At 43.3% G+C, this 15,588-nt stretch overlaps 1 protein-coding gene across 3 annotated transcripts in view; it reads right to left on the bottom strand.

Moving 5' to 3' along the window:
• tpcn1 (two pore segment channel 1) overlaps positions 1–15,588 on the bottom strand; it is a 149,656-nt gene that overhangs the window by 48,080 nt on the left and 85,988 nt on the right. For all 3 annotated transcript variants that reach the window (XM_068055114.1, XM_068055116.1, XM_068055117.1), the window contains exons 12-17: positions 15,347–15,395; positions 14,628–14,691; positions 13,127–13,171; positions 7,262–7,318; positions 6,324–6,377; positions 1,549–1,621 (exon numbers count right to left, since the gene is read on the bottom strand). In XM_068055114.1, coding sequence (XP_067911215.1) covers positions 1,549–1,621; positions 6,324–6,377; positions 7,262–7,318; positions 13,127–13,171; positions 14,628–14,691; positions 15,347–15,395 — 342 coding nt within the window. The remainder of the gene's footprint in view (positions 1–1,548; positions 1,622–6,323; positions 6,378–7,261; positions 7,319–13,126; positions 13,172–14,627; positions 14,692–15,346; positions 15,396–15,588) is intronic.

Here is a 15,588-nt window from a genome sequence, read left to right as displayed (position 1 = left end):
AGGGAGGCAAGGCATTCCAAATCAGGTAGAGACAAAACAAAAGAAGACATGTTTACCACCCTGGATCACATTTCCAAAAATGCTGATAGCCATGAAACTTCTGCTGGTGTGTAGCAACAGGCAACAAAATTGAGATTTAGGGTATTAACAATTAAGCAAAGTGTAAATGATCAAGTCCCGAAACTCTCTCCTTCCCCCATGCTTGGTTCACCAGGATATACACCTCCTTCAGTTGACAATACAGCCAGTCAACTTTGCTTCAGGTCAATACAATTCTTGAATCAGTTAGTAGGAGACGCACTGGCAACCTGGCAATATATGCCCAAGATGACAGATACATTCTTGCTTAGATTAGAAGCTCAGAAGAGTGAGGTAAGAAGAAGGACATAAATAAACTTGCTTCCCATCACAGTGCCACCCAACAAACTTTATAATAACTTTCAAGAAATATACATAAAGTCTGCTTTCAAGCCACATTTAAAGAAATGTTATAGGGTTTTATAACAGCACAAAAAAAGCACCAAAAACCTGGACCAACACCCTAACAACTGGCGTTCTTGTTTTACTAGCAGTAAGCAGTTACTGCAGAGTTAAACATACATTAGTGACATGACATTAAAATCATCAAAGAGAGCTCTCAATACAGCATGCCATGTGGTATTAAGCTGTATGTCAATGACCAAAGTTACCAACATTTGAAGCACATCCACCCATCTCCCCATATACATTTGGCCTGGTAGGATTTATAGTGGCAATTGAGATGTATAAAGCATTAATTGGAATAGATATGATAAACCCAAAATATTACTTCAAATTAAATCAGGCTAGTGGGTCATAAATTCAAATTAATAAAAAGCAATTTTAAATCAGATATATTATAAAAGCTTCTTTCCTCAAACATGATAAATATTTGGAATATTCTGCAGGGAAAGTCATAGATTCAAACCAATAGAACATTTAAAATGCACTTGAATACTGGACTGGATGGCTGGATGGATACAGTTTAGCTGAATGCCTTTTGTCATTCTTCAAGACTACTCTTTGAAACCCTTGCTGCTAAATTCCTCAAATGGTTGGAGGAACTGAAAATAGTAATAGTTAGCAGCAATTCAAATGTTCACAGAATTTATAGCTGCACATTTTGAAAGGTTTGGACTTCTAATCAAACAATGGTGAGGGTGGTGGTACTAGCTTCATGCAGGAGCTAAGTATGATACAACAAGCAAAATAAAGAGATCCATCCTCTGTAACTACATTCACTCAAATTTGCCACATTGTCCCAAGACACACAGCAGCTTAATAATCCTGAGAGATCAAACTGCATAGTTGCAGCAAATCTGTCATTGCATTGCTTTGAATAAAGTATGTAATTTACCAACTGTTTGAGTGTACATTGCACACAAAATTTTAATTTAAAAAATCATGTTTATACAAGTTAATCCTGTTTACACCATTTTTCCAGATGTCCTTAAGAAAAGGTCGTGCCATGAGAAACAAGATTACAAATTATTGGTTTTGCACGCCATTTAGTATTTGTTCCATACTCACAGATTCCAGCCAGATGTGAAGTATTCAGATGGTCCCAGCCCAGTGATTTTCAGTAACATTTCTACCCCGTAAACTACACAAAACATAAATGTACCGTTGCTGCATGAGTAAATATTCATTGCAATGCTAAGGTTGGATGATTTGAAGTATAAAAAGAGATTATTAAATCAAAGTGAACTTTACAATAGCCATTTGTAAATTTTTCTTTTTGGCACTGATCTAACAGGAAATACCACAGTTTTAACTTTGTATGCACTTGTACTCAAAATATCAAATGACATTACTGTCTTTTAGCAGATTTGTTTAACAAATTCAGATAATGGTTTTTCAATCTCCAATTGTTCTAACGAGGATCAAAAAAATCCTTACTATTGCTATGGAGAACTTATTGCTGCTTTGCAACCTCCACAAGTGGTCAAAACCTCAATTTTCATTTATGCATTTCCACAGGTGCAAGTATGGTGTTTTTCCTCATATACCATGTAAGCACAACACCAATGCTTAATTCCGCTGCGGAGGTGTGAACAGTTCTAAGAATACAAAGCATTTAAAACATGCCAATATCGCAATCCCATTTTCACACAAATCGGCAAAAATGTTAAGCCTCCATTATTGTACATGACCCAGATCCACAACCATTTTGATCAATTACAATGACCTATCCTTAGACTTCTGAGGGAAATTATTCTCAATCAGGACATGGAGCAAACTTCAAGGGAGGTTAAAATGTTATGAAGGGGGAGGGAGAAAAGAACTATCTTTATGGTGAAATACCTTTCTCCCACTTTACCACAGAACTGATACATGGGTAAAGTTTTGTGTGGAAAGACCGGGTACACATGTATCACTCACACAGATACTGGGCAGTAAATCATCTCCACTCCCTGACCATTGTCACGGAGACACATTAAAAAAAGTAATGGTATCTTAACTTATAAATGGTACAACAAAAAAAAATGGGCTGAATTTTATCAGCGCACCACGCTCCGTGGAGGCATGCTGTGAAAGCAGCGGCCTTCCGACACGGAAGTGCCACCGCAGAGCCCCCGCAATATTACACACGGGGGCTCATTTAAATGGAGGGGCGGAGTGGCCACCCCGATGATGTAGAGGGGGCAGCCGCTGCGTCCTCGGCAACGGTGTCCGGCACCACCGTACAGGCGCAGGTGCCATTTTTAAAGGGCTTCAAGCCCTTCAGTGACATTTAAATTTTTAAAGGTCCTGGTCTCTGGGAAATAAAAATAAAATTTAAATTCAACTTTAAATCCCATCTTCCATCCCCCAATGGGTAATCCAATAATAAATTACCCTCTTTCCCCAGGAAAAACTTTTATTGATATCCCGAACTTTCTCTGCCCGAACTTTGTTCCCTTTGACCCTCAACCCCTTCCCATCATCCCTGCAACCAATAATAAGTGTTTTCTCCACTCCCCCCACTGCCCTGATAATTTTGTTCCTCCCTCCTCCCCACCAGTATCTCGCCTCGGAACTCCAACAGAGTTCTGAAGGTGTGTGGTTCACTTCCGGTTAGCCATAAAATCGGCATGAGACGGCTGCCGTTGGCAGCTAAGTTCATTTGAATATTAAATATTCTCATTTTAATATTGTAATGAAGGCCCCGCCACGTGGTGGTGGGGAGGCTGCACCGAGGCCTCGCCTCTGCCACTAATATCTGGCGGGGACTTTTCAGCCTCATGGGTCGAGGCGGGCTGCTCCCGCTAGCATTTTACGGACCTCACTGCCGTGAGCCATGGGGTCGAGGAGCTGATAAAATTCAGCCCAATAGATCTGAAGAACCTGAAATAAAACTTGCGCTCAATTCCAAAAGACTAATAGAACAAAAGTAACATCAACCAGTGTTAATAGTGCACTTAAAATGCAGCCTCCATCTCCTAATTGCAGCTGTTCTATAACAGTAGGACCAAATAAAGAAAATCACTCCCAAGAAAATTCCTTAAAAGCAGGGGTTGCCTTCCAGTCCATCTTGCACTTGCAGAATGGTGTGATGGCCAAGCATTAAAGTAAGAATTTTATTCCTATGGAGCAAAAAAGAATAATTAAAAAATTGGCTTAAGGACAGAGGATAGTGAGTCGTGGTAAATTATTGTTTTTCAGACTGGAGGAGGGTGGACAATGGTGTTCCCCAAGGGTCAGTGCTAGGACCACAGCTTTTTTTAAAAATATCTATACATGACTTGGATATTGGAATACAGAGTAACATTTCAACATTTTCAGATGGTACCACATTGGAGATGTGGCAGACAGTGAGGATGAAACCAATCGACTGCAACAGGACATAGACAGGCTAGCAGAATGGGCAGACAAGTGGCAGATAGAATTTAATACACAAAAGTATGAGGTTATGCATTTTGGCAGAAGGGATAAGAGGAGGCAATGCAGACTTACTGGGACAGTTCTAAAGAGTGTGCAGGGACCTGGGGACTCATGTGCATAAATCTTTAAAGGTGGCAGGATATATTGAGAGAGTAGTTAGCAAAGCATATGGGATCTTGGGCTTTATAAATAGAGGTATTGGGCTGAATTTTACCAACCCCCCCAATGTCGGGGGTGGTGGGGGTGGAAAATACCTCTGGGAGAGGCCCACCACGGGCTCTGATGCCATGAAGGCCACGCCCCATTTTACCAGCAGTGGCGAGGCGTCAGGTGGCCCCCCTGTTGCTTGGCCAAAAGCCTCATTTACATATTTAAATCAATGCTAATAAATTAATAATTATTACCTCATCGCGACAGCCGTCCCATGTCGATATTCTGGCTGGTTACCGGAAGTCCCATGCCTTTGGATCTCTGTTTGGAGATCCGAGGCAAAACACGGGTAGAGAATGGGGAGGACTGAAGGTTTCAGAGCTGGGGGGGAGGGGTGGGGGAGAAGAGGGGGTAACAGCAAGAACGAATGCGATTGGTTGAGGGATGGTGGGGAGGGGTTGAAGGTTAAAGTTCAGGGGGTAAGGCCATGAGCAAAAATTTACTTCTTATGGAGGGAAGAGGACAAATAATAAACTAATTAGTCATGGAGGGGTTGGTGGAGACTGGAATAGCTTGTTATTTTAATTCTTTTACCGACCTGTCACTTCAAACAGTAAAATGTAACGGAAGGGCCTGAAGCCCTTTAAAAATGGCGCCTGCGCGTTGGCACCAGTCGCCGTTGCCGGGGATGAAGCGCCTGCCCCCATTACATCACCAGGGGCGGGCGGTCTGCCCCCTCCATGATAATGAGCCGTCACACGAAATATCATGGTGGCTCTGCAGCGCACATCGCGCGCCGTACCGTCTTGGAAATAAAAATTCAGCCCATTGAGTACAAAAGCAGGGAAATTATTCGATCGTTTGTTGGTGTCATCTTCTTCCCAGAAGGTTGACTACCATGATTCCCCACCTCTGTCTGTCCTGTGCTGCCCTTACAGATTCCGCATAGGTCAACTGTCTCCAGTCCATTATATCTGTCATCCATTTTCTCCTCTGCTCCCCTCTCCTACGTTTTCTGTCAAATCTTTCCTTCCAATAAGATAAAAGTTCTGCTGAACATTCATAAAGCTCTGGTTAGGCCCCAACTGGAGTGTTGCAACTAGTTCTGGTCATCACACTTTAGGAAGGATTTGAGGGTTCTTGAGAGGATGCAGAGGAGATTTACCAGAATGGTTCCAGGGATGAGGAATTTTAACTACGAGGTTAGCTGGAAGAAGCTGGGGTTGTTCTCCTTGGAGCAAAGGAGATTGAAGGAAGATTTATTTTTTTATTCGTTCCTGGGATGTGGGCGACACTGGCTAGGCCAGCATTTATTATCTATCCCTAATTGCCCTTGAGAAGGTGGTGGAACTACTTGAACTACTGCAGTCCATGTGGGGTAGATAGTGGGCAAAGACCTGGCAAATGGAGTTTAATGTGGGAAAGTGTGAAATTGTCCACTTTGGCAGGAAGAATAAAAATGCATATTATCTACATGGTGAGAGATTGCAGAGCCCTGAGATGCAGAGGGATCTGGGTGTCCGAGTGCATGAATCACAAAAGGTTAGTATGTAGGTACAGCACGTAATTAGGAAGACTAATAGAATGTTAACTTTTATTGCGAGGGGAATTGAATACAAACATAGGGAGGTTATGCTTCAGCTATACAGGGCATTGGTGAGACCACATCTGGAGTACTGTGTACAATACTGGTCTCCTTACTGACAAAAGCAGGTGGCTCCCTGACGCCGGTAGGGGGAGCCGGTGTGCCCTCATGATCAGGCACCCTGTGCCCGACGGAGGGCCACCTCCGCTGCCCCAACCACCCCCAACACGCCACCACCACCCCCGTCCCCACAATCGACCACCTTTGCCTCGCCGGGGCTTGATCGATCACCTCCGGCGAGGCAACAAAAACCTGCCGTGGTTCCAGGGCTCCCTGACAGCTTCTTCTTGAAGCTGGCTGCATTCCCAGCAATGGCCACTGCTCCTGGTGGTGCTGCTGGGACTAAGAGCTGCCGGCCCACTGATTGGCCAGCAGCTCCACTGGGCAGGACTTCCTGCCTCAAGCAGGTAGAAGTCCCACCTCAGAACAATTAAAGGCCGGGGAACCGCAAAATGCGGGTCAGATCTCTAGGCCAGGCGGAAGCAGGTTTGCCACCGACTTTTCAGTTAGTGGACGGCTCCCGCCCGCTGAGGGAAAAATCCCAGTCTATAATATGGTCATATGCAATAGAAGGAATGTAAAAAGCACAACAAAAAAGCTATCAGAAGTTGGAAGATAATTCAATAATAAAAGAAAGGCCACTTACTTGTGAGAAATACAATGTAACTCCAGGGCACAATCCTAAGGAAAAAGGCACCATCTACAGCAGGGATAATGCAATCACCCCAAAGAAAACAAAATAAAAAGTAAAATTTCAAACCCAGGGTTACATATAAACGGTGATAGATGAACAATTGTATCATGCAAGAAATCTGCAGTTTTGGAAAGAATGGTTGAGTTAGATTTTCAATTTACCTCCTGGATGTAAAATTGGTGTAGCCACTCAGCTGCCCATTACAAAAACCACACAATTTGCATTTCCACTGAAATCTGTCTTGAAGTTTAATGCCCAGTTGGCAAGTTAAAAATCAACCTCAATATCTCTAACAACAAAAATTAATATTCAACTTGCTCTTCTCATGGCAGAGTTTATCCAGTGAACCTGAAAGGCCAGAAAAGGACCTGATTTGACTCCCTAGTCTGTGCTGAATAAGATCATCTCAGCTGAGCAGTGAAGTGCTATCATTCCAAGACAACTGAATTAGGGAGGCAAAAGTCAGCCAGGGTTCCCACTCCTAATCATTGCCCAGTGGGACTTGCTGATAATACAGTGGTGTGAATTCTGCGATGCCTCTCCCATGCTACTCTCTACTCAAATTGCCTTGCAACATTTGCTTTCAAGGCACGCACATGAAGAATAGCCACTTAAGCAAGGTACTAGAGGGCACCTGACAACAGTGGAACCTTGGAGGCAATGAGTTAGGAAAATGAAGGGAAGGAGGAAAACTGGCAGAGAAAACAGACACAGAAAATATTAATGTCCGGCTTGTTTGGATATTCTGATCAATTTCATATTATTTCCCGTTGACATGTGTGGCATATAGTTAAATATAATCTAATTATACAAAGCACATTCATTAAACAGTTCTGACTAAAACGATCCACCGGTATTACAAAAATCGGTTTGTAAAGTCGTTTTGATACCTTTGATCATGAGCGTGTCAGCCAGTATCCAAATTCCATTTACAGCAATGACAACATCTGAAACAGAAAGATAGATGTATATCAAATACTGGTTCACAGGCTCCAACATTTATACTTTATTTCAGAAGTTGCATATAGAATTGCAAGTCTACAATGAAACTCAGAAATTCGGTAAAGCCTATAATTTACTCATAAGTAAGTTTTATTTTGTTAACTTGATGCATGAAACAATTTCTCTTCATCTTCCCTCTGGTTCTTTTGCCATGTTTTAACAGGTTAAAGTTAACTTTATAGAAAAATGGCTAACCAAAATTGTGTGTATATTTTAACAGGCAATACACCCTGTGTCCTCAGTACCTTGCTCTACGGCAGCGAGGCCTGGACAACGTATGCCAGCCAAGAGCGACGTCTCAATTCATTCCATCTTCGCTGCCTTCGGAGAATACTTGGCATCAGGTGGCAGGACTATATCTCCAACACAGAAGTCCTTGAAGCGGCCAACATCCCCAGCTTATACACACTACTGAGTCAGCGGCGCTTGAGATGGCTTGGCCATGTGAGCCGCATGGAAGATGGCAGGATCCCCAAAGACACATTGTACAGCGAGCTCGCCACTGGTATCAGACCCACCGGCCGTCCATGTCTCCGTTATAAAGACGTCTGCAAACGCGACATGAAATCGTGTGACATTGATCACAAGTCGTGGGAGTCAGTTGCCAGCATTCGCCAGAGCTGGCGGGCAGCCATAAAGACAGGGCTAAATTGTGGCGAGTCGAAGAGACTTAGTAGTTGGCAGGAAAAAAGACAGAGGCGCAAGGGGAGAGCCAACTGTGCAACAGCCCCAACAAACAAATTTCTCTGCAGCACCTGTGGAAGAGCCTGTCACTCCAGAATTGGCCTTTATAGCCACTCCAGGCGCTGCTTCACAAACCACTGACCACCTCCAGGCGCGTATCCATTGTCTCTCGAGATAAGGAGGCCCAAAAGAAAGAACACCCCACTGGCAACAGTATGGGCAGAATTTTCCCCATGGGCTGGTCATGGTCAAATGGGGTCAGAAGCCCGCACTGTGGTTTTCCCTGAATTGGCTAGTTAGTGGCCAGAGAACAGGCGCACCATCCAATTAAGGACAGCTGGTGGGCTCTCAAACCTGGAAGGAACAATAGGAGGCCCTCCAGCACTGAAGTAGCAGCAGGCTGCCTTTTCAGGTAAGTGAGGAAGAGGGCACTCCAATCTACAGGCACCCTATCTCTCCAAATTTTATAGCTTTAAATTTAAAAATGGCCTCAGCAACTGGGCCACCATTGTGACAAGGTGGCCTGTGGCTGGAGCTGAAGCCAGGCAGGTGGGGATGATCTCCAAGTCTGCCTGAAATGCTGGCCCCCCCAGTCTGCCTCCGGGAAGCTGCCTCCAGGGAGAGACACTGTTCCCCATGCCTCCGAAGACCTGGAGGCCATCTGGAAAATTCCAGTCGACCATTTGACAATAGGCCTTTATTGAGGTCAACTGGCCCCCTCCCCCATCCCACCTCCGGGCAAATGGCCCGGGGGCGGGATGGAACTAGTAAGCCAGCACACTGGCTGGTGGTGTGAATTTATGTGCCCACCAGCTTCCATGCTCACCCCATCAGGGCCTAAAAATTCAGCCCCGTGTATACAGTGCAATAATACATTACTTCCATACATTGAAATTTTATGATTTGCATTTCCCCCTACTAACATTATTATAGTCTGTTCAACAATGCATACAAATGACATAGTCAAGGCAAAGTCCTGTCATATTCTTCTAGGTAGAGAAATTTAATTGTGTAATATGGATTTACTGTTTTATACTCTCAAAATCAAACCTTCCAATCGCTACAGAAACACCCTTTCAAAAGCCATTTTACCATTGAGGACAGAACCAAAGCTAATGCCTTGTAAGTAAGGATTAATTAATTACTTTAAGAAACTTGGGTCACCACTAAAATGATATATCTTAATAAAGCAGATTTAATGTAATTTAATTAATACCATAAGAGTAGATTACTACTGCTTTGGAAAGTTTTTTTGTCGATATTTGAAATCTGATACTTAAAATGGAATCCAATTGCAGCTGAAAAGACAGAAGACATCTGTTTCCTTTTTGTAACCATTAATATGAAAGCAGAACACTGGTTACTTGGGAGATTTTATCAGTTTCAATCTACAAATATATCTAATAGATATTTGCTAAAATGATGCCACAACATTATATAGATTCCCCCGGATTAATAGTCATTATTGATGGTCTTCCTGCATCCTTACAGCTCTCCCCAATTCACTAATAGGCACCTTATATTTTAGCTCAACTCAGGTGTCTTAAGTTTTCTTAAAATTGGGATGAAGTTAAAGAGTAGGCAGAGGTATTCAACCTTTATTATTGGTGAGATTCTGATTAATGATTTAAGGATTACAAAAAATCTACCCAGATTTCTCTGTCAGCAGCAAAGCAATGGCACTTGACGCTGACCCTGGAAAGCTGCTCACAAAGATCTAGGAATCTCTGTGGCGTGGATTTCCCCCTTCCCAATGTCATCTGGCACCAAGTCTATGGGATCTCCAGGCATCTACCAACAATGATGTCATCAAGCAGGGTAAACAGCCAATCACACTGAAGTATTCTCACGGACAGGGAACCAGGAAGCAAAATGCACTGATTGGCTTTCACTTTTTAAATATCATTTTACATAGAGTGAAATAAATGATTGGAATATACACATGAGATTAAGGTAGAAACTGAAATATCATAAACTTTAAAGAAATTAAAAATGTGACTTAAAAAAAATCAGAAATGGAAAAATTTGACATTCCACAAATATAAAATTAGCTTTCCAGGGTCAGAGAGGTTTATCAGCAATATTTATGAACTTAATCTGCCATTAAAAACCCAGTTACACTTCATACAACAAGCTGGAACTTTTTCAAGTGTTTTTACAATGAAATTAATAGTGTAAAAGGGGACGCTCTTGTCAGTTCAGCTATTTCTACTTGATTGTAGTCTGGGGGCCTACAATGGTGTACCCTAAAGCACCGTTATCCAACATACCTCCCACGAGCCAGAATCCGGCCCGTCAAAGGTTTTTAGATGGCCTGCGGATGCAAACTGTACCCAGAGCCGTTCCTCATCCTCCCCAGGGGTCCGTGGCTGGAGATGGGAAATTTCCCATTTCCCTTTGTCGTTGTTTTTATTAGTAAGATAAATTTTTATTGCCTTTTCCTTTCGAAATTTGCCCACCGGCCGCCCGGGCCAAGCAAAAATCGTAATGCGGCCCTCCACCCGAAAAGGTTTGACAACCCTGCCGTGAAGGGAAGAATCACTGACAGCAGTTTCTTAACTGCACATTTGTGGACTCCAAAAGTTGCTGGAAGTTTCACCATCATTACTATTGCAAATTCCGATCCAATGTAGTGACCAAAGTTCAAAGTTTCGCTCTAAAGGTAGTAGTCAGGGAGTTTAAAAGGCCCGGATTCAATGTTCATAAAATTATTGCTTACTGAAAAACATTGTTTAATAGTATGTAGATTATTTTTGTACAAATACAGCTAACAGATTGCACAACCAGAAAACAAGTACATTTCAGCCACGAGTAATTAGATTTTGATCAGTACGAAGCCAATTCACTTAATCAAATAACAAGAGACGTGTTCATGTGGTCGGTTTTATATAGAAAAGTTTCTTTTTCCATTTGTTCTGACAGTCATTATGAAACCGATAAAAATTACAATGAAAAATAAAGAAAATATTAAGGGCATGAAAATCTCACAATTTATGTGGGGACAAATATTTTCATGGGGCTGAATTCTGTAAGCAGTGAAACGTCCGTGTGGGCCACACGCCAAAGAGCCACTGCAATTCCAAGCACAGCGGCTCATTTAAACAGCCTGGGCGGGCCGAGCCCCGATCACTTTGCAGGCACGGACGCCATTTTTAAAGGGGTGCCAGCCCTACTGGGACATTTAAATATTTAAAGTGAAATTGAATTAAAATAAATACATTTCTTTTTCTCCTCTCCCACCCCCCCCAATATCAATTAAATTGAAGTGATTCCTGACAGCGCACGGCCCGCTGATGTCATCAGAGTGCATCAAGATGTGCAGCTACATCTTGCCAGGACTAAGCGGCGCACGCGCGGGATGACGTCATTGCGTATCTGCACCTGGTCCATTGTCATGCATGCATCATAAAGCGTCATCGGGTATCCAGCCCCTCACTCGACTGGAGGAAATGGCTGAATGGGAGACTTTGAGGCTGGAGCTCGATCCTTGTCACTCGCTCCCGCCCCACGAGCTGCTCCTCCCCCTTGGCAACTCACTCCAGGCTTCCTCCTCTCAGCCACTCGCTCCAGACCTCACTGCGCCACCCCCCGCCCCACTCCCCTGGACAAATGTTCCCCGCTTGCACCACCCTGCTCTCCGGTCTGTTGCTCACTCCCTGCCCCCGCCAGCCGCTAGCTCCAGGCTGCGCCATTTCCCTCCCCTCGTCCACTCGGTCCTATGTCACTCCTTGCAGCCCGCCTTGCTTCTTCGGGCGGCGTGTGGAGACTGATCAAACGTGGCAGTGAGTGGCTGAGAGGAGGGACGTGGCGTGGCCTAGACCTAACGGCTGTCGGGGGGAACAAGCAACAGACTGGAGAACGGGGAGGCACAAGCGGGAAACAATTGGCCAGGGGAGTGTGGGGGAGCAGCATGGTCTGGAGCGAGCGGCTGATGGGGGTGGGGTGGGGGGGGAGGGTGCGGTGAAGCGGCCATTGGGAGGAGGGGGAGAAAGCAAGTTGCCGAGGGGGGACAGCTGGTAGTGGGGTGGGAGTTAGTAGCTGCGTTCGGGTAAAATCAGTCCTGGTCAGTCATATAAACAAATCACAATAACGAATTGACTACCCGATTTTCGATTGGGGAGACAATTCACTATCTTCCAGTGGAAATTCAATAATAAAATTCCTTTTGTATTTAATAGGATTACTGGAATATTAAATGGATCTGAGGATTACAGTTAGTATCCTATAACTAGATAGCATATTACCAGGCTTCCACCCAACTTTAATATAAAGTTAGTTTGCTGGAACGATCTAGCCATAAGCATTTCCTGTGATAAATTGAGCAGTGCCATTTTTAATCCTGGCAGCTGCCTGAACGTCACAGACACTGATGTTCCAGTTGAAGAGCCTGCATTTGCACATGTGCAAGTACTGCGCTACCTAGTGGTTGTGTTGTCAGCAAACACAGCCTTAAATTAATTATTTGCTCTTCCCCCCCACCCCCCCAAAACACTTACCTTCACAATCTGACCTTCCCCGCGCCCCCCAAAACTGCACAAACTTTAAATTATAACCCATCCCACTATCCCCTACACCTATGACATTCATTTGACCCCGTCCCCCAACTCCCACACTGAGAATCGTACGTCCTCCCCACCAGTGTTGTGCCTCATTTCACCGGACAGGGATCCGAAGGTGTGACAGTGCCAGCTGCCAAGGTGAAGATTGCGGCGGGACTTCAGGAGGTGACGGGTGAGTTATTTATTCAGGTGATTTAATTTATTGAAATGGCGGTCCGTCGCTGAGCGGCAGGGGCTGCCATGAGGCCTCGCCACCACCAGCAATATTGGGCCGGGCAATGCCGGCATCGAGGTCCATGGCCATCTTCATGCACCCCCCACCCCACCCCGCCATGGATCCCGAAGTCGAGGCCTCCATAGAATCCAGCCAATACATACTGAGTAACTGCACTCATGTTACCACACCAAGGCTTTGTTGCAACTCTAATTAATAAAGCTGAACTTTTTTTATTACAAATTTTCCAGCATGGATTAAGTATGACAAATTGACTAGGAAATACATCTACTCACACATGGCATATTGGAATGCTCTGGACTTCACAAGGATATTAATTCCTACAAAAGTAAAAAATAATTAGAGGATTTATAATTCACAGTAGGTTACAACCTCTTTATTCAAAATTTCAGACCAGGGTTTTCAATTGCCAGTTATATTTTAATATATATTATATTGATGCTAGTTTTTTGGCCGGCACGGACATGACCGACTGAATGGCCTCCTTCCGTGCCATAATTTTTCGATGTCTTTTTTTCTAGGTCAGAAGGTGTGTGGGCTCAAATTGAAAATTGCATTTCCAGACGGCAACATTGGATCCTGCCACCTCCAGAATACGACACAATTTTCAAAGGAAGGGTGGGGAAACAGGGAACGTGCTTGCCTCCAATTAACAGCCCATTAAGCTCTTTGAGGAGCAATTTCTGAAGTAAAAATTGGCAAACCCATCAGTGGGTGCATGTTCGGCACAGCTGCTGGGTTCAATGCAGGCAGAGGTAACTTTTCTTCTGAGGCTGAAAAATTTCAGGAGCTGGGGGATTTTGCGCTGGATCATGTGCATTACCTTCCATTGGCCACTTTTGTGCTCAGTGAGGCTGCTGACCCTCCAAGGTGCAGCTTGCTCTCTTATGCAAGGCAGCAGCAGGCCCCATCATGGCTGCCATCTGCCTTTGCCGCTCGAACTCTGCAGGCATCCCCTGCCTCCTGGTTATGCTGAGCGCCACTAATTGGGCATTGAGCTCACTGCCAGCCCAATTAGGACATGTACATTTCAAAACAGTGTCGCGTGAGTGATGCAGTTGTGGCGCGGGGTCGGGACCCGGAAATCATCCAGACATCAAGTTCCAGCCCTCAAAGCTCCATATAATAAAACGGTATTTGTACTTGGGTCTGAAGTTGAAACTATTCAAATTATACTAGAAATTATGACACTAAAATTAAATTGTGGGATACCAAGGACAGTAGATGCATGGCAATACCATCACCTCCAAGATCCCATCTAAGTCACACACCATCCTGATTTGCACATACATTGCATTTCCTTCATCACTGCTGGATCAAAATTCTGGAAGTCCTTGCCTATCAACATTGTGGGAGTAGCTTCGACATATGGACTGCAGCAGTTAAACAGAGCGCTCACCACCACCATCTCAGAACAACAAGGGATGGCCAATAAATGCCAATCTTGCCAGCGACGCCTATGTTTTTTCAAGAAGCAAAAAAATACAAATTTTGAATTTTTCTTGGGGCTCAGATGACATCATTAGCCATAAAACTAAACCGATTAGCAGATATTACCTGAGCCATGAGATCAATCTAAGCTTTGAAACTCATTAAAATTACAATGCACACAATAGATATAAATTCATTCAATAAAAACAGTTAAAAGTAAATCTGGAATTAGATTAATTGAACACCCTGAAAAGTCACTGTGATAATTTTGATTTTCTAAAACAGATTTATAGCTTGCGCTGCAAGAATCTGGTTATTTCAATAGGTAATCCACAGTAACAGTACCTTTAAAAATAAGAAATGGAGTATGTGGAAGGTCATAAAACCAGTAGTCTCCACTTCTTTTTGCCTAGGGGGTGGAAAAAGCAATATCTAAATGAAATCAATTGCAGCACATGTTGGTTTTACATTGTTCAACAGTATAGTCGGTGCTAAGATGTTACATAAATGATTTAATACAAAGGATGACCTATTAGGATATGTTCACCATGGGGAGTTGGACATAAAAGAGTATGGGTCAAGAACTGGTGCAACTATGATAAGCTATAGCTCTGACTTACACTCCCGTTCAACCAAAGCATTGGGGAGTATATTGAGAAAATCTATAAAATTAAATCATCTTACAGTTTTTCTGTTGAATTGTGTAAGGCACTTTTATGCTTTACTTTATTTCCAAAATGAGGCAATAAAGTAATAGCACATATCTTCAGTAAGATCTTCCTGATACCTTGAATATAGTTTATCTTGCACATACTGTTGATTAGACCATAGTCCATTTTGGGAAAACACTGAGACAGCGGTCCACCAGAAGTTTAGTATCATTTATTGTATATTGGAGTTTCGCACCAAATTTGTATCGCCGTGATGTAGTTCCGAGCATAAATCATGGTATAGAGTAAGAAAACTGAATTCCTGTCCAGCAGCTCAGCATTTACCAACAAACAGGCTGGTGTTCAGTTTATAGTGAGACAGAAAGCAAATTGTAAAATTTACACATTACTTACTTTCCATTTTAATCCAGTAACTTCATAGAAGTTGTAAAAATCTTCTATTCTGTGGGATAGATATTTATTTTAAATACATAGATTATTCACACACTCATAACCTCAGCAGGCATACTGCATACTAAAGGTATTGTCATGCAGACCCCCACGTGCCAAGAACAAGGCATATTAATTTTATCAGATGAACATTGATTTTAAACTGTTACTGGAGTGAAGAAAGGACTTGTTAAAAAAAATCACCA

The sequence above is a fragment of the Heterodontus francisci genome, chromosome 23 (genome assembly GCF_036365525.1).
Source record: "Heterodontus francisci isolate sHetFra1 chromosome 23, sHetFra1.hap1, whole genome shotgun sequence".
Classification (NCBI taxonomy): domain Eukaryota; kingdom Metazoa; phylum Chordata; class Chondrichthyes; order Heterodontiformes; family Heterodontidae; genus Heterodontus; species Heterodontus francisci.
The sequence above is the reverse complement of the archived record's forward strand: the minus strand, read 5'-3'. Positions and strand labels throughout refer to the sequence as shown.